At 40.8% G+C, this 23,543-nt stretch overlaps 1 protein-coding gene across 1 annotated transcript in view; it reads left to right on the forward strand.

Annotated features, from left to right (window-relative positions):
• Window positions 1-294: 294 nt before the first annotated feature.
• cfap74 (cilia and flagella associated protein 74) overlaps window positions 295-23,543 on the forward strand; it is a 47,627-nt gene continuing 24,378 nt past the window's right edge. Inside the window, 18 exon segments of the mRNA XM_036532705.1 lie at window positions 295-428; window positions 1,530-1,628; window positions 2,568-2,672; window positions 3,122-3,295; window positions 4,070-4,180; window positions 5,487-5,589; window positions 7,406-7,563; window positions 8,340-8,559; window positions 8,730-8,906; window positions 10,917-11,078; window positions 11,259-11,377; window positions 17,062-17,128; window positions 18,002-18,091; window positions 18,449-18,622; window positions 18,952-19,099; window positions 20,036-20,190; window positions 21,994-22,116; window positions 22,196-22,317. Of these exon segments, the coding sequence (XP_036388598.1) occupies window positions 295-428; window positions 1,530-1,628; window positions 2,568-2,672; window positions 3,122-3,295; window positions 4,070-4,180; window positions 5,487-5,589; window positions 7,406-7,563; window positions 8,340-8,559; window positions 8,730-8,906; window positions 10,917-11,078; window positions 11,259-11,377; window positions 17,062-17,128; window positions 18,002-18,091; window positions 18,449-18,622; window positions 18,952-19,099; window positions 20,036-20,190; window positions 21,994-22,116; window positions 22,196-22,317 (2,441 nt within the window).

Here is a 23,543-nt window from a genome sequence, read left to right on the forward strand (position 1 = left end):
AAATAGCTGCCTCATAGTATCTTCTGTTACATATGAGTCCTTGTAATTCATAATTAAGTGTGCCAGTCATAATGAATAAAAAACACTGAGCATTCATGTGGCAAGGACTGTTGAGAGGAAAAGAGTGTTAAAAAGCTAAAGTTTATAGAATTGGTTATGAAAAGTAAAATGTTTCTAAATTAAGGTAAATGAGAATATTGCTAATCTTGAAAAGTGGATTTTTTGATGTGAGAATGTGAATAACAGCTGAAGCTGCCTTTCTGATGGTCTTGCGTCTGTCGGGAAAGCGATGAGATGGAGGCCGATCTTGCAGGAGATGGCGGTAAGAAGAGCTATGCCGAGAGAGCGCGGATATTCAAGCTGCGAAGAAACCTGGACCAGCTGGACTCGTTCTACAGACAGAAGGAGTACGACGTCCTGAAAGCCAGGTCTGGCCCCCGTCAGTGATTGGTCCTTTCCTGGGACTGTGTCCCTGGTAGCAGAAGGAAAATTTCCACATCAGCAAGTTCATCTATTTTAGACCCTATTGCGCTAAAAATGTTAGCATGAAAAAACATATTTCCACATCCTTTTTTTCTGTCTCTTTAAAGCAAGCCCCCTTCAGCAGCTATTGAGTTGTGATACAGCAGCAACTAAAAAGCCAAGTGTTTGGCATTCCCTCATTCTCCATTACAGTGAATAATGTGAGAGGCAATAATGATACCCTATTTTGTGGTTATTTTTCGTAATCTATGCCTTTGTTATGTTTTCTGATTGCAGCTTTAATTATCTTTGGTAAAAGATAAAAATATACTGTAATCACAGCAATATCTGAATCAGAAAAGGAGAAAATTCTCAAAGAAGTTGCTCACAAATATGACAAAAACGATTATACCTCAGAGCTGTGGTGGCGGTTTTATGCAGCCTAGTAGCAGATTGCTGTGTTGCAGCTCATTAGGTGGCAAAGAGAACACGCATTAAGCTGGCAGGAGCTGATCTATTGCTGCGAACAGCGAGTCTGTGTGAGCAAAGCTGGTGTTTTCTCCACTCCACCACACCTTCATCTGTTCCCAGCCATCACAGTAGTGTGTTTTTGTGTGCACTCCGGGGAGAGACTGAAATTGCAAAACATTTCTGCCTCTTTTTTTTTTTTTTCAAACGAGTGTCGTTGCTCCACAGGAAACGGGAGCTCGCGTCATCTACTTTAATGCATACAGTTATGCCCTTGGTATGAGGTAGTATTTTAAGGTAATGATCCGAATGAGGAATGAAATGTACTTCAGATTGTATTCCACTTTTTTACCTTTTTAAAGGGAGAATTCGTTCGCAGACTCATACATGTACAGTGTTTCATTGTGTTATATATTAAATTGTTGGAAATGGAATACCATAAGGTATTTTATTTAAAGACCATGCACCCCAGGTGTCTGAAATGTACTGTAATACAGAAGTACAGAATACAGAAATCATTATTTGAAAGTGATGTGTTTTCTGACAGTGATGGTAATAGCAGCGTTACTATGCTTTGGTATGTGTGTCGTGGTGTGAAGGGAGGAGCTGAAGGCGTGTTGGCTGAACATCGAGGAGCTGCATAAGAAGAGGGACAAGGTGGAGAGGGACATTGACCAGCAGAAAGAGGCTGACAATGCGTAGGTTGAAAGTCTTAAACCAACCACTAAACAACATAAATGAAGAAAAACGTACCACTGGGAAAATTAGCCAGGATAAGGGTGCTCCATCTTGGACCAGTCCTTAGGAACATAACTCAGCAGGTTCTCCCTAAACCGCTGAGATGGTACTCACACTGGTGTGAAATTACCTGTGGTCCTCCGAGTTTATCGCATGAATAACAGCTCTGTAAAATTACTTTAGAAGCTGTGCGCTTAAGAACTGCAGTGCCTTTAGTGAATTACAGCTTTGCACTTTGGTCAATGGCGCTGATTTACAATGTTGAAGCGTTTCCCAGAATTCAGTGCTTCACATTCTTCCTAAGCTTCTTTGTCATTCCCACCTGGAGAGGTCACTCTACAAAATAGTATAAACAACAAGATAAGTGTTGTCACAGGGACAGGACCAAGCATGTATGCTGTCCCCTACACAGAACTGAAACAGTAGTTTCAATTCAAAAATGTATTCCAAACTTTTTTTCTGTATGTAAAATTATAAAACCGTTTGAAAATCCAGTGTTATTTGAGCAAAACAGATGATCACAAATCACACATATCTTGTCAGTTTTTTTTTTTTTTTTGTTGGCCACGAGAAAGAGTGATGATTCAGGGAAACGCTCAAATGTAAGTAGAAAAACCGGTTTAAAATTACAGGGACCAGTGCTCATTTCAGTGTGAGTAGTATTTAACAATTTCAAAACTAGAGAAGTGAAAAAGTCAAACATGACTGCAAAAAAGCTGACAGAACGGGATGAGGTTGCTCAGGTGGAACAGAAGGCTCTCACACCGCAGCCCCGTAAGGCCAGGATTGGGCACCTCGTATCTTTATCTCCCGCTTCCAGGCATTCTAATTGTTCCCTGTTTCAGTAAGTTAAGATATTGATCTCTGCTTCCCCTCCTCTCTGCATATGGGTCCCGCAGTGCAGCACTCTTCCGCCTGCGGGCTCAGCACAAACGGCTGTGTGCGGAGCTGCTCGGGGAGGAAGAGCTGGAGACGCATATCGCCCAGACCTTGAAAGAGCACGAGTGAGTCAGACCTACGTACAGGCCCCCAGCTGCACTTTACAGACCTGGGGTCCACAGTTTGATGCACACGTTTCATGTGCCTGGAGTACTACCCGACTCAGTTGTTTTGTTAGGAGCGTGAAACTTTTTTTTTTCCTTTTTTCCAAGAGCTGATCTATTTCTGATCATTAGGGATGGCCTCTAAAGAGAGTACTGTTCTTAAACACATTCATCCTTCCGAGAGCAACCGATGTGCCTTTTACTTACAGTCAATAGACTCCAATGTCTGCTTAGCAACACACAAAGGATAAAGAATATTAAGACATGTTAACTTTCTAATTCACATTATTCTGTCTGTGTTTATTTTTGAAACAAGTGTTAACATTTCTCAGCATGTGAGTCCTGAGGTTTAGCTGTGGCTTTGATGACTGGGTGACAGTAATTCTTTCCATGACTCCTGTTCCCTGAAGGCTGGAGCTGTGTCAGGTGGAGGTGGAACAAGGGCGCTTCTTCCACCTGCGACAGGAGGTGGAGCAGGAGGAGCAGAGCGTCCAGGCCCAGCTGGCCCGGAGAGCAGCCTGCAGACTTGAGAAGGAAGACGCTGTCGCCAGGGGCATCCAGCTCAGGAGGCGCATGGAGAGAAGGTGAACGGGCGCCTGGCTGAGTCTCCCATTTCTCATCTGATAGAGGAGCACCTCAGCATACTTCTCAGAAATTTACTTTTCTTTTTTTAACCTTCACGCTAGTCAGTGGTCAAGTAATTAAGATGCCTTCAATATCTTTAAGAAATTGTGATGCAACTATAACTTAGTGGTTATGAATTTCCTGAACAAAACAACTGAATTTGAATTGAGTGAGAATACCCAATATTTTATATTTGAGTGTAATAAAATGCATTAGATGTACATGTGGCAGTTTGAAAACTGTCAAAAAAGTTTTATTATGTGTTATTCTACTTATCTTAAAAATGTCCGCTGTCACATTTTGGAACTGTTTAAAACATACAAAAAGGAAAGACAGCAAGAAATAACAGTGGTTCGGTATTTTTATGTCATGTCCTCTAAGGTTTTGCCTTTAGAATTTTGTAATACCCTAGCAAACCCTGTAATTCTTTTTTTTGATTTCACCTGGTCTCCAGGGTGGAAGCCTCTATTTGTTGTTTATTCCTTGCTTTGTGATGTATTGCACCCTGTATGTATTTAGGTTACAAATTTAAAATCAAGCTTTTGCGCTTTCATATTACAAAACAAATCATACACTGGTGATTGCTGTGCTGTGGTATTCCACTTTAAACAATCTTCACAACAACGTTTGTGTTAGTCTATTTTCAGAAATGCCAGACATGTTAAATGCAGTTTATATGCAAACTGTAGTGAATATTCTTGACTGCTGATGGAAACGTTACCGTTCGGTGGCAGGAAGCAGATGACCCTTATGAAGGAGGCGGAGGCTCGGCGTCGCAGGACAGAGGAGGAGGCACAGGCCAGCTATCTGAGAGCCTCAGTGTACTTCAAGGAGACCATGAACAGGTAGCGGCTCTTTTTATCTCGCAGAGTAAGCAAAGTAAATCCAGAGGGATCACAGAGAGCAGCAGCAGGGCTTCTTAGCCATTCCCAGCAGTGTTCCTCTAGAATGTTCCTTCTCCTGGAGGTGGGTGGCAATGCTACAATTTGTAACATGGGACACTGATTTAAAGCCTTGTGTGGAGCTCATATTATTGAATAGATATAAAGGTAGAAATCATTATTTATAGAATTTAAAAGAGAAGAAAATGAAACGCCTAGAGCACTTTTTGAAATATTACACAAAAATAATGCCCGTTAAAATCTGGCTTTCCCATCTGGCGTTCCCACTATTGTACATCTTACAAGTGCATGGATTTGGTTCAGTACATTACAACCAATTGAAGTTGGCAGATTATACATTAAAGTGAACAGAGACATTGAAGAAATGCACGGTGTGTGTTGAAAAACAGGAGTGCAGCATTTATTGTAGAAGTAAGCTGGCCTTCTGGAAAATATCCCCTTGGAACTGACTGCTGGGGAAATCTTCAGTTTTATAGTGGGAGAAATGAATTGGGTCATAGCTCTAGAAATGACCAGTGTTAGAACTGTGGGATTTTCAGGACCTATGAGTCAATAATGCATCGCACTGAAAAGGATCAATGAAATAGGATCATGTGGGTCTTCGTGTCACACTAAGGCTCAGACACAGTAAATCCAATGGTTTCCTTTCAAGCAGCCCCCAATAAAAGTGACCTGAGGGTTAAACAGGGTATTTCGCCAATTAAGATTAGACGGAGTATAACCTCAACCTTTGCCTTTGGTGATTTAGGGCCAGATTATGTGAAAGCATGGCAACAGCTGAAGTTTCTTATCTCCTCTGTGAGAGGGAAAAACAGACTTGACCTGCTGTTGGCATGCTAACATATCTTACAGTCAAACCTATTAAACACTTAACCATAGTGCTGCATGGGGAAAAAAAACCTGCCAGAGAACCTTTCTGAAACTCGATACCAGGAAAACATTACATACATTACTTTCATTTGGATAAAACTCTTGTCCAGAGCGAATTACATAGGCTACAATTTTACATATTATCTGTTCATACAGCTGGATATTTACTGAGGCACTTCTGGGTTAAGGACCTTGCCCAAGGGTACAGCAGCAGTGCCCTGGCAGGGAATCGAACTGGCAGCCTTTCGGTTACGAGCCCCGCTCCTTACCACTGTGCTACACTGCCAGAAAAGGTGTCATTTGGGGTGATCCACGTATGTACTGGAAGTGCCACTGTTACGATGTGTTTTAATAAGTGCTTAATTCAACTCTACTGTAGAATTCGCCAGAAAGAGGCAGAAAAGGAGCTACAGAGTCGAGAGCTGATGGAGAAGAGGATGCAGGCGGTGTTGTCACTCAAGTCCAGCATCGCAGCCACCCAGGTAAGGCCACTGGAACCTTAGTCACCTGCGGGTCTTCTAATCTCAGACCATCTGCCCATTGCTGAGGGTTAGGTTCATCTGGAGTAAAAAGCATAGCCCCTGACAAATAAAACATTGGACATCTCTTGTGGGATTGGCATTTGTTATATACATGTGAATATTTTATATAAGCTAAGGCCCAGATCTAAATAAGAGGCACATCATAGCATCCCACACACATAGAGTGTACAATCTGAAAGCCATTACACAATTCTGATATGAAAAATCACACAAACCCTGGGAAACATTTTGCATTTTTCATTTTTCGAAAGGATGCATGTGATTTTTATAGCTCAATAGTGATGGAAACAGGCAAAAAAGGTACCATTATAAAATATCGAAGACTGTGACGAACGCCCTGGAATAGTTTGAGAAAAGGGAAGGAGGAAGGTGTAAGGTGATATAACTACAGAGGTTCTGGTTGTAAACATGGCCGTCAACATTCAGGGTGTGGAAGTTTGTGCCAATATGTATAACACCTACTTGTAGAAATACAGGCATACCACTGTACTTTGCAAGGCTGTAATTGTCTTAGTCATCTGCATCTCACTCTTTATCTACGCCCAAACACACCCACTCAGGTTGCCTTTATGGCAGGGTGAACATTAAGATCATTTTCATGCGTGTAACTCAGAAGTCATTTATATTTTAGCTTATACTGTGATACTATCAAATTTTGAAAATTATTATTTAAATATTTAACAGAAATAGTTCTAATTTGGTATTGTTGTACCCACTGTTTTTAACCACATGTGGTTCTGACAGATCATCAGGGGATCATGTTTTGGGCCTTTGGCTTTTTTTGATTTTGCAAATTAGAATTGCATAATGCATGACATATTTCAAAACCTATTGTTAATTCTTATACTTTTTGGCAAGAAATTGTGTATAAGTCTGGCTTTTTATTTACTTGAAAGTTAAAAGAAGAAATGAATGGTTGTTGATATATGCTGTGAAAATCCAGGCTGTTGCATTAGGTTGTATTGCACAACAATATCCAGAGGTGTTGCCCCGCTCAGCAGTAGATGGTTTGTTTACACGTTTAGGCCCAGGGAGTAGGATCTTTGAGTCAACTGTCAAGTGTTGATGGCCCCTCTTGCTCTCTGCCTTGATTAGTCTGACCTGTGGCGCTCTGGGCTCTGTTGGGTGGTACAGGTCAGCGTGTTCATGTCAGGGGTGCTGCTACTGATCTAATGGCAATATGTTTAGGAGTCGTGCTACTGTCTCTCTGACAGTGGTTTCTATTATAAAGAATGTTGCTGTGATAAGGGAGGGATAGCTAAATAACCTTGGTTCTCTGAGTCAGGGCCTTTGCTGTGTGTTACAGATTTGGCTCGTACAAAGCTACTACCATACAGATGTATGCCTCACACAAAAACACTCAAAAATTAATTTGGCCAGTGAAAACTTTGGCTGGCAGGTGAATTTATCATCTACCAGCCACCCTGGGTGATGGGTCAAAAAGTTAATTTCATATAATTATCGTAGTCTGTTTGGCTTTTGTCAGAGTGCACAAGCGAACTTGTGTTAGGGTAAATTGAATGGATACTCTTATGTTCTGTTGTGATGGAAGTCACTCTGGATGCGTCTGCTAAATGCACATAATGTTATCTAATGTAATAATTAGTAATGATTCGTAATTATTAGTAATAATAGTCTAATTATAGTAATTATAACATTCATCTGACATTTTTTAGTAATTAATTTTGGGGCAATCAGAGGCTGTGGGAGAGTGTGATGGTGCGCTGGGTCTGAAAGAGAGACCGCTTTATTTCAGGAGAAGCTGCGTGTCCAGCAAGCGAGAGACAAGGCCTGCTTATTGAGACAGAAGGAGGAGGAGAGGCAGGCAAAGGAGCTGCTGCGGGCAGAGGAGAGAAACATGACAAAGTACATGCGCCGGCAGAAACTGCTGCAGGATTCCCAGAGAAGGAAGGAGTACGTTTCAGCATTTACGCGTCTCTGTTTATCGCCGTTTTACCTCCTTGTGTCAGAGGAAAAAAAACAGCATTTTAATAGCTCATTTGCTGCCCTTGGCAATGAACATCACTTAGAGTGCTCTGTGCCTCCCACCCCTGCTTTTGCGAAAAAAGATTACCTTGTTCGGGAGTTGCGTAGCTTACCGATTTACATAGCAGTGGTTATATGACATTTTATGAAAAGTTATATCCCACAACTGACCAGTGTTTGACACTAAATGTGATGTGATAGGAGGAGAGTTGTGGGTAGTTGTAAAGGAAAATGGGACGATTTTCAGAGTGAGCTGACAGGGAAAGAGCTACGCTCGTGATGTTTACTAGATAGCATGCTGAGGTTTTACTAGACGGGATTTTAATGGGATGTACAGATTGTTGTGTTCTATCTGTAGTTTTCATGAGTCTGAGGAAATGGATGTTTGTACTTGGGAGTCAGAATTCCATGTCATTGAGAAGGAAGCTGTCACAGAGGGGGTGGCAGGAAACTGCTCTCAACAGCATTTATTTTTATGTCATAAAGCAGCTAGTTTGGTGATATTCTAGTCTGATTTGTGTCAGTATCCATGTGCGCAGACAGCATATGAATGTGAGCAGTAAAGAGTAGCCTGGTTACAGTGGAGGTTAGGGACTGAGGAATGTTGTCAGCAATATTGTCTATGTAGATGAGGCTTCCAATACCAGGAGAGATAGTTAAGTATAATCATGTTTATTTCTTTCAATATGATTCTCTTTTTTCAGGGAGTTTGCAGAGAAACAGAAATCCAAAAGGGTTAAAGTCATCTCCAAGTTACTGCTGGAAGAGGCCTTACTTGAAAAACAGAAGAAACATCATCCTCTACCTTTCCCACCAGTTCCACCAGCCACTAAAAAGCCAACAGCGCTGGACAAGTCTACAGACACCTTACTGCAATACCTAGATGAAGAACCTTCACAAACCAAACAAGAAAGACTGAGACCTGTGAGTGAAATGCCAAAGTCATCTCCACAGTCAGTGTTCATAGGAGCACAGTCAGTGAATGAAATGTAAATTATATCCCATTTCATTGCATTTCTCTGAGCTCTCAAGATCAGATGCTTTAATATTCTCTATTACTCTAAATAAGTCTTTGTAATTTCTCTGTGACGCAGGAGTGGCGCACCCCCTCCCCTACGTCAGATGAGGAGAGCCGTGGCAGCGAGGAGGACTCTCTGTTTGGCCGTGACTCAGTGGACCTCCCTGGGAAAGAGGAGGAAGAGGAGGAGGAAGAAAGCCTTGCACTGCCCGAATTCACAGGCTTATGGGACCAGAGGCACAAAGACTACCAGGTACCACATGGCTGCAAATGGAATTGCCTCTGGCGCTCTCTTTTCAGTCATTGTGCTTTGGCCAAATTTAGGCCGTATCCGGTTTAAAAGTCCAGTCAAAGTACATCTACATTTTGCAAGCCGTATGGTTTAAATGTAAGGTTGAAGTATGCATCATAAATTGATTTAGTCTTACGATTAGACTTTCCATGTCAGTGTGGAAATAAATTGCCCCAGTATTGTTTATAAAATAATTTGGGCTTTGGATGTGTACCATTACATTACAAAACATTTTTTGTTCTGGTCTAAGACAGTCAGTATGATTTCACAATCTTGTCAGTGAGCAGTGGCCTAGCCGTTATGCTTAACCAGTATAATGCCAATCAGCAGTGTTAATGCAGAGACACCAAGGTGTTAAGCTAGAAGGGTGGAGCACTGGACAGGGTCAGCACTGAGGTTTCACCAGGACAAGGTCTACTTTCTACATAATGAGCAACACATTAAGCTGGAGGTAGGGAGAGCTGTGCCTGTGGTTGGCAGGTTCATAAAGGAGACCAGGATGGGCCTCGGAAAGTCAGATCATTCTCAGGCACCGCAGGAGCAGGGCATCTCTGTCCTCCTCCCCTCATCTGTGCAGACAAGCATCACTTCTCATTTACTGGTACTGCTGAAGCTCCGAACAGAACATGACATTCAGCCTAGCTCTTTCAGCGCAGAGGAAGCCATGCGGAAAGGGCTGGTTTTAACATTTAGCTCAGGAAATCACGTCCTGAAATCACAGCACGGTGGACTGGGCCATGTGAACAGCGCGCTGGGTTATGTCATCAAAAACAAGAACAAAAAGTTCAGCACTGCTACAGTACTTACAGTATGAAAGAGCATTTCATCCTCTTTATGATATTGATTATGCTTTCCTGTGGGATATTCGCAGTTAGTCACATACTGTAAGAATATTTCGTTGGCAAGACTAGCTTTAAACTATTGGGCCTTACCCTTAGGTTTAATGACACATAAGAGACTTGATGGAAGATTAGAGTTTAAAAAAAGCATCAAAAAAGCATTTCTCATGAGGGGTTAGGGGTGGAAATGCTGATGGCTGCTTGTAGCATCCTAAATCATTAGATATAATTAATTTTGGTCTTGCTGGAGGAGAAATACAGCAATATATATTCATGTGGTTAAACTCGTGCTACTGCCACTGCTGTGCTCCTGTTCCACTTTTCATTACATTGCATTAAACCTAATGCATTGCTTGTAAAACAGTATCTATGTAATGTAGTATGTTTACTGTAGATAAAGTTGTCACACAGGTCACACAGTAGTTCTAGATCTGCCACTATGGTTTCCTCTGTGGTCGAAAATGGTGGATCTTCTATGTTAGAGGGCCTGTTATAGGTACAGATATATAATAATATATGATCTAACATATAATCTGACATATAATCCTATATATAGGAACAAATAATAATGCTACACCAACAGAATATTGATATGTTACAGTATTATCGTCAAGTGTGTGTTGCTACATCAAATGACCACCTTGTAAAGACCATTTATTTACAATACTTCACAACATGGGAATCAAAAACATTACGAACAATTGCCGACAGCCGTATTCTTGGTACCTTTCTAAATCTGAAAAATTAGGACTAGAAATTTTTTAGGTCTAAGTGAATATGGTCATTTATCAGTTGCATATCCTGAAACTGAGGGGCAACAATGTAACGGTTCTCTGGTCAAAATCTAGGCTTTTGCATTATTTAAATCTCCACAGAAGCTGGCAGCATGTATACGCAGAAGTATATTTGAGCAAAGCAGCCGAATTTGTGTTTTATGACATAAATTAACCATCAATGGGAATTTTATATAACGCTTTGCCATTTGATTTAATGCTCAGATTTATACACTGTACAGCTATTTATACAGACCTCACAGGAACACTCTCCCACTAAGAGGGCGTAATAGTGCCATTAACCGTTTACTGTACAATGTGGATTGTTGAACTGCTTCTTTCCTTGTTTGCTTTGCAAGAATCTCCAAGATGATGAGGTTTCCCTACCCAAAGCTGAGCAGGACGGGCTTGCTCTGAGAATGGGCAAACACCTGGATGCAATGCTCAGGAGCAAAGCTGTACATGGAAAGGAATTCAAGGGATGTCCTTTTGTCAGCAGACCAGAATGCATTACCTTCAAGGTAAACCGTATCTTTTCATAACAGTTAAAATATCCTGACTAAGTTGGTACCTCATGGGAAAAACGGCACTGAACCTTGCTGAACCATTCATGTTAGGCTTTGCATTGGGACAAAAAAAGTCCGGTAGGTCCAGTAAGCAGAAAATGTGCGATGATATGCATACACATGTTTTTTTTGCAGGACTTTGAGGTGGGAAAGACATATAAGAAAAAGATCACCCTGACCAATGTCACATACTCGACAAATTACTGCAAACTGCTGGATGTCAGTGAGCATCTGAAAGATTTCATTTCTGTACAGTAAGTTCTGTCTTCTACTGAAATGTATACCAATGATCCTTCCTTTGCCGTGATTGTTTCACCATAAATTTACATTCGTGCATCTGTACATGAAGCAGCCTGTGTGTAAGGGTGTGTGTGTGTAGCCTCTTATCTCCCTCCTCTCTGCACTCCTGTTTCCCTGATCTCCCCATTATGTATGGAACACAAGGAAGCACATTATTTGCTCAGCAGACACCCGTAACCAGGGGAGCTTACATTGCTTACATTTACATATCCATTTGTACAGCTGGATATATACAGTATTAAAGCAATTGAGGGTAAGTACCTCACCTCAGGATACAACAGCAGTGCTCCACTCCAGGGCTGAACCTGAGGCTTTATGTTTACAAGCCAAGTTCCCTAAATACTTGTGATGGTACAGTGAAGCTTCATGAACCCCGGAATGACAGGAGCTGTCATGTCTTTTCAGTGACTCACTGATTGGAACCCATCAGGGTGTTTTTTTGCTGTGGAAAGCAGGGTCTTTAAATTGGTACACATTGGCACATGGTGGCTCTTCCATTATGTTTCACAAAGCCTTGGTCAGCGTTAGTGATTAATATTTCCACAAATTCAGTATCTAATGAGAATCATAGTACGCTTGTTTCCTATTGCTAGAAATGTTGGGCAAAATCGACTATGCAATATACAGTACAGATTACTGTCTGAAGACTGTTAGATTATGGTCCTCACTGAAATTTTTAATGGAACCATTACACATTATTGAGATACAAATGGAGAAGTGGGGTCCCATGTTGCTTTGCATGGCATTTTTTTCTTTAAAGCTGTTCTGCAGGTGAATCTCAAAGCAGAGTGAGAAGCATGTCCAAAATGGGTGGTAGAACAAACTTGCATGATTATATGAAATGTTGTCATTTGAAGGGAGAACTCAATGCGGTTCTCTAATTTCCCTGGAGGCAAAGTTACCCTATAGATGAATAAGAGGAATCTAATGAAGAAACAGTTACCCTCAAAGCATCATGCAAGTTTCAAACCAAGCAATAAATCTGCATGCTAGCAGACCATTTACAACCCCCATTTAGACATGTGGTCTTGTAACAAGTGCGCGCACACAAACACAGTCACAGTTATGGGGGAAGTCATCTGGTGGGCGAAATATCCCTTCACTGGAGGTTATAGGTGATGTAAGAATGTGCCTTGTTCTCTTTCTGCCTCCTTTGGCACCCTACAAGGAAGCCGCCGAGTCCCAGGAGTTATCTAACGCAATTGCACTGCTACATGATACACCACTTCCATTGTTTCAACGTCTCTAGAACTGTCAGAGCACATCACCCGCCGTGTTCCTGATTTTAAAAACTGGCATGGGATGTCTAAGGATATTTGTAGATACGTTTTACAAGCGGCTATGGGGTGGGCGTTGTTATCTTTTATGTTTCCCTATGAAGGAACAGTAGATGTTGAAAGATATAATGAGAAAGGTTTATTAAATATTTGTTTCAATAGATGTCCCAGTACATAATTTTGATGGATCACGGTTCAGTTTCTACATCTATTAGAGTGATGCACAGTGCACCTAGAGTTGTAATAAGACAAGCCGTTGCTCACTCTGTAGACTGGTATAGCTGATCAATAAAATATTAGACAGGCAACAAGTCATGTACAGCTGTTAGAAGCCATCAAAAGTTTTCTTATGAAAATCTAAGAGAGAAATAGATTTAAGTCCTGCAACTCTTGTGCAGTCCGTTACCATTATGGGTACATTTTTCTAGGAAAAAGCAATGCATTGTAAGTCTTTTTATCATTTGTAAGTGGCATAGCATTTTATGTCTAGAATTTTCCACGTTTTTAAGCATTGGACATTTATGAGTCATTGCTCTGTTTGCTACATGCAGGTAGTCCTGTTGTCACCCTCAGTGATACTAAAAGTAGCTGCAGACAGCCCTTTATCTCGGTGTGGCTCTGTGCGCCAGAGCCACGTCTCCTGTGTTTCTGTCACAGCGCGGTGAGACAACCGGCTACACTTCCTGCCCATGCCAGCCAAATGCTGTACAGCACACAGTCTCATGCAAGCTTTTCAGCTTTGCGCCCCTTACACCAGAAACATAGGTGTGCTCAAACCGTTTGTGTCCCAGCTAAGTTACAAAGCTTCAGCCAGATTTGAGTTGTGTAGGTAAGTATAAGAACATGATCACAGACAAATGAAATACATTTATCTCCTGTCAACACACTCCTAAATGTGTAGCTTGACAATTTTATTCCTTTCCTGTGTGGGCATCTGTTTCTTGGAGGCAAACAATAAAAAAAAACACTCTAACAAATAAACACCATAATGTGTCACAGAAAGCCTGTTACTCATATATTATCTATGTATATTCAATATATTTGAACAAACAAGCTGTAGTTTATTCAACTCATTCATTTTCATGACTCCCTAAGTTAATAATATCATCCTATAATGGCATTTTAGACAGAATAAAGAAGTATATCCACCACATATTACATCACCGAGTCAGTAGTATCTCAGTAGTGTTTAATGTCAGAAATAACGCATGTTTGGATTTTACAAGCTGAGCTTGAAACAGGTGCACTTAGAGGAATGTATTGATGATTACTATATTTTCTTCGAGGCAGTATCTTTGTATAAGCATCCTAGAGAAAGAAATGTTTAAATCCTCAACTATAGTGTAAGTTGTCAATTTTGAGCAGTCCACTGCTGTAAATGTGTGCAAATGAAGTGTGTTGCACAGACAACTTTGATGGAACCAGGGTCTCACAGTGGTCTTTTTTTCCCCCCACATACTGTGTGTGCTGGAGGCAGGAAGCTCTTTCAGTCTAATACGATGGGATATATCCTTATGAGTATCTGCTGCACTTTCCTGACTTCTGTTTTAGAGCTTTATTTAAGCATGAATTAAAACACTGGGTGATAATTGATTCATAATGGGATCAGGAAGGACTGGAAGGGTTAGATAATGTTACGCTAAGCAGAATCCTTGGAAGAAGAGATGCGTTTTGGACATGCAATTACCACAGTCAGCATGTGTCCTCTCAGATTAATCCCCGATTCCAGCAGCCGTGTAGACAGACAGCTTTCAGATCATTTAATTTAGCTCTTGCTTACTCTCTGCACATCAAATTATTCTGTGCAGAGGCACATAGAGTCACACAGGCTTATTTTGCTGGTATAAATATGAATATATTATCCTTTTTTTGTTTGTTTGTTGGGTTTTTTTTTTTCGTGTTTCTTATTACTCTAGGCTTTGTACGAATGTGAAGGAGTGTATCGTTCGGAAAGTAAACAATTCCGGGAAATAATCTCAAAGTATTGCCATTTCAAATCCCCTCGTAATAGTCTGTGTTACATAAACATTAACATTCTGAAGTTGCCACAGGGCAGTGTCTTTTGTCAGTGGAGTAAATGGCTGGCAATCGGTTTGATTTACAATGCTTTTCAGGGTGTCCGTTTTGGTTCCTCAGTCACTGTGTGATTGTGGTAGGTTACAGAAAGCTCTTACATAATCCAGCCTATTGTTTGATTCAAGTTGACTCACACCATGTTACGCGCTGTGGCTGTTACGCACTGTGGGTGTTACACACTGTGGGTGTTATGCGTGATTACCTGCTCTTCTCCTGCTCCTCTCAGCCTAAGCAAAACAAGGCTCTTGCTCTGTTGGAAATAATAGTTGCCTGTCATGTGGTTTAAGCCAAGTTTATTCGTCAACCATGTCAGCTAAGAACCAAGGTCAGTAACAACAAAGCAGATTCTACAGTATGAACCCACCACCTGTTTCACATGTCACACTTCCCCACATTATTCCCAACTGCTTTTTAATGTCTTAGTTTACTGATATTATTTACATTACATTACATATTATATACATGACTTCTTTCAATGATGTGTCTCTGAGTGAGGGATCAACAACAAACAATAAAGTTATAGTAGGAATATTTTAGAGAAGTTGGCTTGAAAAGCATTATAAGGTGAGGAGATGTATTACCATGACAGAAGCTATATATGTTAGTTAATTAATTGTTAGTATGTATATTGTTCAAATAAACAAGCAATAAAATGGGTGTATATGACTGGTTTTAAATACAGCAAAGGATTTTGCATTCCCTCAAAGAGGGAATTTAGAAGGGAATTTAGATTGCTTCTGTCAGCAATGAGGTCTCTAAAGACACGCTGATGTATAAAATACTGGCACTTTCATATGTGCAGTTTTATGGGTTACATTTTAGAAAATATTTTTCCATATGTGTTTTTCAGATTTAGTTTTTAAAATACATGTATTCAATGACATACATTGAAGTAAAAAGATTATAAATATATGTTAGTGTGCGCTACTAACTTTAAAACAGCATGTGTTGCTTTTTAGTGAAATTAGGCCCTGCCATTATGTAGGTCATAACAGATGCATTTACATTTATAGTGTAAATGAAGGAATAAAATTGACATAAAAGTTAATTAGCTGCCAGTGAAGGTCATATGGGCAAACATTTAATTTGGAGGTCAGTACCCAAGCAGCACTGTTCTTAAGGCACAACAATTTTTGCAAGCATTTAGGGGGACAAGAAATTAATTAAGTCTAGAGGAGACAAAGGCGTGATCAATGGAGGGTGTCAGTGGAAATGTGTCTCTGTTAGTGTAAAGTCTGGAGTAATTCTAAGTGGAAGTGGAAGTTCACATGCCTCAATGCCACATCAGAAATTCAGGAATTGCTCCACTATCAACAATACTGGTGAGACTACAAATACTGACAGTTAGTCGGCTGTGAAACTGAGAGGAAGGCATCAGGTTTGGATCATGAAAGTGATTGACAGCCCCAAGAACCACTGTTCAACTTCCAGGCATCACATTCACCCAGCTGTGGGTGAAGCATCTCTTCACCTTGGGAGGACACAATTGGTTGGAATGGAAACGAAAGGAATCCGGAAAAAGGAAATAAAACAGTGCAGCCTATCAGGTGCCTCAGAAGTAAATCACATTGAATGCAAATCTTATTTCTGTTCTCTCCAGCCTACAAAAACGAATGAGTTCAGTAATTATTTTTATGGAACCATTGGTAGAATGACACAGCTGTTCTGCTCTTTGACATTTTTTTCCATATTTTGAAAAGAGGGTTATTGCAGCCTTCCTGTGCTGTTGCATTGATTTGTCAGACTTCTCTTGTGTGGTTCAGAGGCTTGAGTTCTCAAAAGAGCTCCAGGCATCTAACTTTTTATCATGGCCTATCTGGAGATCAAGACATGTGGTGCCGCATGTTTGTTGCCAAAGACTGTCTTTTTGCCTGAAGAAAACAGTTAGCAAAATGAGCTTGACTGTGTAGCAGCAGCAATATGTTGACTTTTGAGCCCACTTGCTCTTTCGATTGTTTTTTCTTTTTTTTCTTTTTTTTTCTCAGGAGGAATTAGATTAGCTTGAGGCAGTGGCTCCTTCAACACTGGTATGAAAATAGAACAATAATAAAGTGTAATTTCTTAGCTGCGCTGTAGCTTCATTCTTGAATGGCTACCTTTTGTTCAATACAACATCTGCATTTTTATTGCAGATTGTTTATTTGTTGTGATATTGTGCTTTTTGTGCACAAAAGTTAATTGGGTGGCCTAGAGTGATTATTAATTTTTTAAAATGTTTTGGCGTAGCATCTGTGAAAGTATTTGTGAAAATGTCAGTCGTCCGTAATTCCCACATTCTGTTGCAGCTTTGAGCCCCCTGGTCCGATGTCTGCTGGAATGGCCTGTGATATGACGACCACCTTTAAACCAATGGTGAGCCTTTAGACAGAAGACTGAACTCATTTCTTCACCTTACAATCAGAATTTGTTTTAACAGAAGGATAGATGTGAGTGTTTAATATTTTGAAACCAGTGACGATATATTTCCCAAGATTCCCCTCACATGAAAACAATGGCTCTCACAAACATGTAGCAGAATCCAGTTTGTTTAGTGTTGTGTATATGTCTTTCTTCTGTGTGTAAAACAGGGCCCCCCACAGCAGAGGTGTATTTGGTTTTATTCACATTAATTCCTTTGTTGTGTTATTAAGCTGAAGAAAGGGCCACATTGTGTACATTCAGGAGTGAGTCGTTTCTCTTCATTTTCAAAAGGGATCGCTCTGTTTGAGGCCACAATAGGTCCCTATACAATAGGTCCCCATAAGATTGCATTTCCACCACACCTGTCGTACTGTTTCCACAAAAAAACACAGATGAATGACATTACAGTAATGGTTTTTGTTTGTCAGGTATATGATGATGCTGTATTTTTTTATTTTCAGCAAATGCCATTCACTGTCAGTCCATTCTAAAGACATGGCTTTAACACTTCTACATGTGTTGAGTGTTACAGTGGGATCTCCTGTTCTTGCACATTTATTTACATTTACATTTAGTTATTTAGTAGGCACTCTTATCCAGAGAAACTTACAAATGTGCAAGCAAAAAGGTTAAGCTGAGAGCAAAGAGGCATATTTACCTACCCGCACATATGCCTTGTTGAATATTTACAAATGCTAAATAGAGTAAGTGCATTCAGTCTGAAGTGAAAACCAAAACATATGCCAGATATTTGCTGTAAAATATTTGCTTGCATAAATCTTGTGATAACTGTTAATCGGCTTTACTTGTTGACATTTTTTTCAGATAAATAAAGATTTGGACGGAGAAGTACAGTTTTTGTCATCAGCTGGACCATTTGCTGTGCCTCTTAAATGCACTATCAAGAAATGTGCTGTGAGTACAAAAATTCAATGCATTCTGAGTATTATGTTTTTACACAGTTGGGTTGGAGAAGCAAAAGGATGATATTGCAGTCATTAGGAAAAATGTAAAAACTTTCTTTAGTCTAAACAGACAAATTAATGAACTCTCTGACTTCAAAAGGAACACGTGTTATTACTAATAGATTTGTACACGTTAATCCAGTGTATATAAATGCATACTAATCAATGGCAAGATCATTTTTACATAATATAGTTTCATTATTCTCACCAGTAAGCGTCAGGTGAGGCTGTTCCCTGACGGGATGTGTGCATGTTTTTCCTCTCCCTCGTCTGCCTGAGTGTGTTATTTGTCTTCTGCCTCTCCCAGCTGGCGGTTGATAGCAGCCTCATTGATTTTGGCACCCATGTGGTGGGGCAGACAATTTCACGGACAATCACCCTAACCAACCAGGGAGCCCTGGGCACACACTTTATCCTGGTTCCATCCGTCTGCCCCAGCCCGCTGCAGCCTCTCTCCAAGCCGTCCCCCCAGGCTGCTCAGGTGAGGCTCATCCTTCTGTCCTCACTCACGGGCTCCTTTCAATAAATTATCTTTCTGTGGCCTTACGGTAACAGATAACAGGCTACCGAAATTGACTTGAATTCCTCTTGAAAGGAAACTGGAGTCTTTTGCTTTGATTTCAAGATGCTGTCTGTTTGGTAGCCATTTCTCCCCAGGCCTCAGAATTTGTGTGTGTCGGTATTTGCACTTTATCGCTTAATGGTGTTTAATTTTATCTCTTAATGGTGTTTAAGTTGTGTAACTTGAAGAAATTGAGGAATATTGCATGAAGTTTCCAGTGTTCCCTGTAAGCCTTTATCCCTCCTCAGGGACCACAGGTCAGCAGCAGTTCAGAAGCTATTTCAGATGAGGCAGAGAGCCCCATGCAACATGGGTCAGGAATCTCTAAATCAGAAGAAGAGACTCAGGAGGTTTCAGCTGGTACAGATTACCCCAGCACAGAGCACAAACTCTCCGGTAGGTAAACAAAATATCAGCAATCAAAAGTCAGACATTGGTATTGTACACAACCCATTTCTCTGGTACATTTGTACAGCACAGAGGTAGTGCTCTGTGAGTACCCAGTGGTTTTTATGTAAAACATGATTTTGGGGGTGAAGTATCTGTACTTTGTGGGGGCACATTTTCACCTTTGGAGGATCGTTGCAGTTTGTGGTCAAAATGCATTACAATTTTGAACTTGCCTCTTCACAGATATTTTTGGTCTAAACACATTTGCTTGTTACAAAGAAATCCTCAGTGCTACAGTTGCTATGCATTTGAAGCTCCTATAATGAATAAAGCAACTGCGCTCCTTTTGTGTACCTTTTAATATTAATATGAGCTAAGGGGTGTTGCTTTAATAATCTTTAAATCTTTATTTTTTCCTATCTCTTTCCATATTTAATATGCTTTCTATAGCAACTGACTGAACAAACAGTCCTGTGTAAAAATATGTACCTGCAAGTTTGCTTATGAATTAAACAAATTTACATTCACATTTATTCAATTGGCAAACACTCTTACCTAGAGCAACTTACAAAAAGGCAAATAATAAAATAGTAAAATTATGAATGGACTGCTGTGTCTTCACTGGCTACCTGAGAGGAAGTATAGAGGATCACAAAGGATCTGACCTGGCCTCTGATGATCTGGACTCTCAGTGGCAGCAATGGCATACAAAACCTGAAATTCCCAGCCGTGACCCATCATTTACACTACCTGCTGTAGATGTGGTCGCCTGTATTATTACACTATAGATGGGTGAACAGTCTTATAACGTTGCAGGCCCTCTGCAGTATGTCTGTCTGTCCGCAGGGGTGCAGTAACATTGTTCCGCCACAAGAGGTTGAGGTTGAATCAAAGGTGCGAGGATCTGTGACCTTTGATGGCACTTGTTGTGATTTGTGACAGGGAGCTCCTCTGTGAGGTGTCAGACTCCGGTCGCCCCTGAGATGACAGGTCCGGAAGGTGCCGCAGAAGCCGAATCCTCCCAGCCGAACGGAGAAGAGCTGCTGGAGCCAAGCCAGGAGGACGCTCAGGACTGCAATGATATCAAAGCTGGAGAGGTACACACAACACAGCCGGGCTGCTTTCAGGCTGTCCACTGTAGCACTTTGCCCTAGTGATGAATAGGGGAGAGGGTCCCTAACCTTTCTCAAATTACCTTTATATACATATATTTGCTCATCTCAAGTTCAGTGTTCACTGAAATTAATTACAGTTCTTTTGGAGGAACAGAGAAACATTTAATACTTAAATGAACCTACATTTGAAGAACAAAGCACCATCGTGATTTGATTCGGCATCCCCTGAAGCAGGCTGCAGTTTTCCATCCAGGAACCCTCCCACATTGTTATTTTGCATCAGCTACATTTTATGGTAGATGTGCACTGAAACACATAAAGGGGGCCATAGTGTAATGAGTTGCTTCTCCGAGTCATGTCTTTCCTCTGTCTCCGCCATGTCTCCGGGCTCATTGCCTGCCTGCTAATGGTCCCACCCTGCACCGATCGCTCGCGCTTGTGTGGAGACGGCCGCTGTGTTCACTGCGGCGTGATGGCATGTTGTCATGTTGATTTATTTGCTCATAAATGAATGTTGATTTCTGTGACTTAGTAACGGATTATGTCAGAATATGTATATGAGCTGGCAAGTAGCGACATGTGGGGAAAAAAAAAACACAGTGACTGAGCTCCCACACAAAGTGACACATTTTCAGCATCAAACATATTTTTGCCTCGCATAGATGTTTTTTTCCACAATCCAAGCTGAAGCAAGCATCTTTGTTTTGTCTGATTTTACTTTTCACCGCTGGTTGTGGTCATGTACAGTGTCAGCTGGAGAAAGCAAAGCACATGTAAATGGTCAAAGGTTCTGGCCTTGTCTGTCAAAGACGATTAGCTAAGGCACTCTCCGTGACACAGGAAGCAGAGAGTCAAGGAGGCAGGGGGCCGTCTGACAAATTACATTAGTCTAGTCCGGGCAGAACTGTTGTGTTCTGTTAGAACATGGACTTACAATAGCAGTGTAGAAGGTGCAGTAAAGACACTTGGATAAAGCTCAAAATCTTGAAGTGTGGTGGCTTCAGTTCAGAATGGTGGAATGAATTCTGAGGCTGCTAGTATACCTTCACTGGCAGTTAAAGTGACACACTCTTACCCAAAAGTTTTTACATAATTGAGATGCAATGTTTAAACTTAATAAGTTGATCATTCCTGTTTGTAAGTATTGTCCTCTCTCTTACTGACTATATAAATTCATTCCAAACAGATACGTTCCCAGGTATGCGTACCTGTCTTTTCCTAGCTAACTCCTGTCATTTTGGTGTAACTCCGACAGATGTTATCATCACCACATAGAGACATGCAGGACTGGCTACATCTGCTTTCCCGGCCACCCATTGCAGTGGGTCAAATAGGCATCTTAAACCCGAGAAGTTAAAGTAGTCCGTATTAGGATCGCTTTTAAAACGGTCTGACAAAAGTTATTTCTCGTCTTCTTTCTCTCTAATACCAAGCTGTGCTCTCTCCTTTTATTCTCTCTTCCATATTGGTTTTAACGCTATCCCTAGGTGTCCAATACAGATTACAGTGTTGTAGATTCTAATTTCTACTAATATGTTAATTTAAAATAATAAGAGTAGTTATCATTACACATGAGCATAGATTCCGTGTGATTAAATCTTGAGTGATTACGTTTTAAATATTGACAGTTTTGGCATTTTTTGCTATTTATGTTAGAATATACTCCTGTATTTAGAGCTGTACAGTGCTTCTCTGGGTACAGATGTTTCCAATCATTCACCAGTAGTTTTATACTCCCATTGTTGCCTTTTTGGGTTGTGTGAAATTAGTCTTTCTACCCTGTAGGTGAGAGAGGGTGAAATCGCCCCCTTCGGAAGTGTCAAGCTGCAGATAGTGTTCACACCAAGCATTCCAGGAGAGGCCAAGATGGACTTCCACATCAAATTCTCTGACCCTGACTCTCAGCCGGTATGATTTTGTTCCCTTAAAAAAAAGCTTCTTTGATTTTGATTGATCACAGTGAGACCATAAGACTTCTCACCCACAGATCCTTATCACTGTGCGTGGGACGGGGGTCAGCGTTCCTGTATGGGTCGATCAACCGAACATCGACCTAAAAATCTGCATGTATGATCGGCTCTATCAAGACAGCATTGTTGTACAAAGCAGGTGAGCCCCCTGTTGTTATATTGGCATGCACTGAGTATCTCTTGCAGAAAATTTGTAACCGTTTACTTCTGCAAAACCATGCATTCTGCTTATGAGAATCTATCCAGGAAGGGAAACTGTAATAGCACAGTTTTTGAATACAATAACACTCTTACAGGAAGTGAATATTGTATATAAAGCAGTACACTGTATGTGTATGTGTGTGTGTGTTTGTGTGTGAGTGTGTGCACACATGCTTAAAATACTTAATTACTTAAATTACTGCGGCCAGTAAAATGGGTAGAATGGCTCAATCTTTGCATCAGTGCAGTCCATTTCATCTGTGTGTTGTATGTATTTTATTATTATTGTCACAGTGAAAAGACCACCTGGAGAAGAGTCATGGATGTGCATGTAGCAGTGACAATGGCTTTTTTTTTTTTGATGATTTGATGGCAGTCCATATTGCAAACAGTTTTAAAAACAGTTTTAAAGCAGTTTTAAAAACTCAACTCAGAAGGTTTAGTATTACAAGAGGAATAGCACAACAGGTCCAGTGTCACAGAACAGGAGAAAAGGTGTGGATCGTTCTTGTCATAATAAAAATGGATGGAGAAAAACTAAATTGATACAAACCATGCCGCAACTCTACTCACTTTGAAATACATTGGCCGTTACTGCATTTCTTGCACTTTATCAGCTCCAGAAATGAGAACATCTCTGACTCTGACTGACTGAACGGCCATACCTTCATTTTGTCACGAGGCTGCAAAGGCACAACCGCGGTATTCACAGCCACTGCACACTGCTCACTCTTTTCTTAGTACAGTTTTCTACAGCCTGTGAATAGATTCCATACATTTGTTTTTCAGCCTCTTAATGAGTCCTACGATTTCATTGTCTGAGATGACTGCTGTGAAAGTCCACCAAGCAGAAGCTGCACAGCAGTCAGCCAGCTTTTCCAAAAAGCACTTCCAAAACCCTTTTTTTCTCCCTCCCTGGATTTCATTCATTCTGTTTAAAATGTCTTTTATTAGTACAACCTTACTTTCACCCTGACAAAATGAGGCTGGGTTGATTAATGGGCTTTGTTTTTAGAGCTGTGCCTGGATGCCTGGTACACAAGAGAAGCTCCATGTGTTTCCCATCCTCAGCCTGCCACAAACTAAACCCGCCGCTGTACTCTCTTTCTCCGGCTCGAACAATAAAAATCCCAGCACCTTTCTGCCTTTCCGCGGTGCCGTCAT

Source organism: Megalops cyprinoides, chromosome 7 (genome assembly GCF_013368585.1).
Source record: "Megalops cyprinoides isolate fMegCyp1 chromosome 7, fMegCyp1.pri, whole genome shotgun sequence".
Classification (NCBI taxonomy): domain Eukaryota; kingdom Metazoa; phylum Chordata; class Actinopteri; order Elopiformes; family Megalopidae; genus Megalops; species Megalops cyprinoides.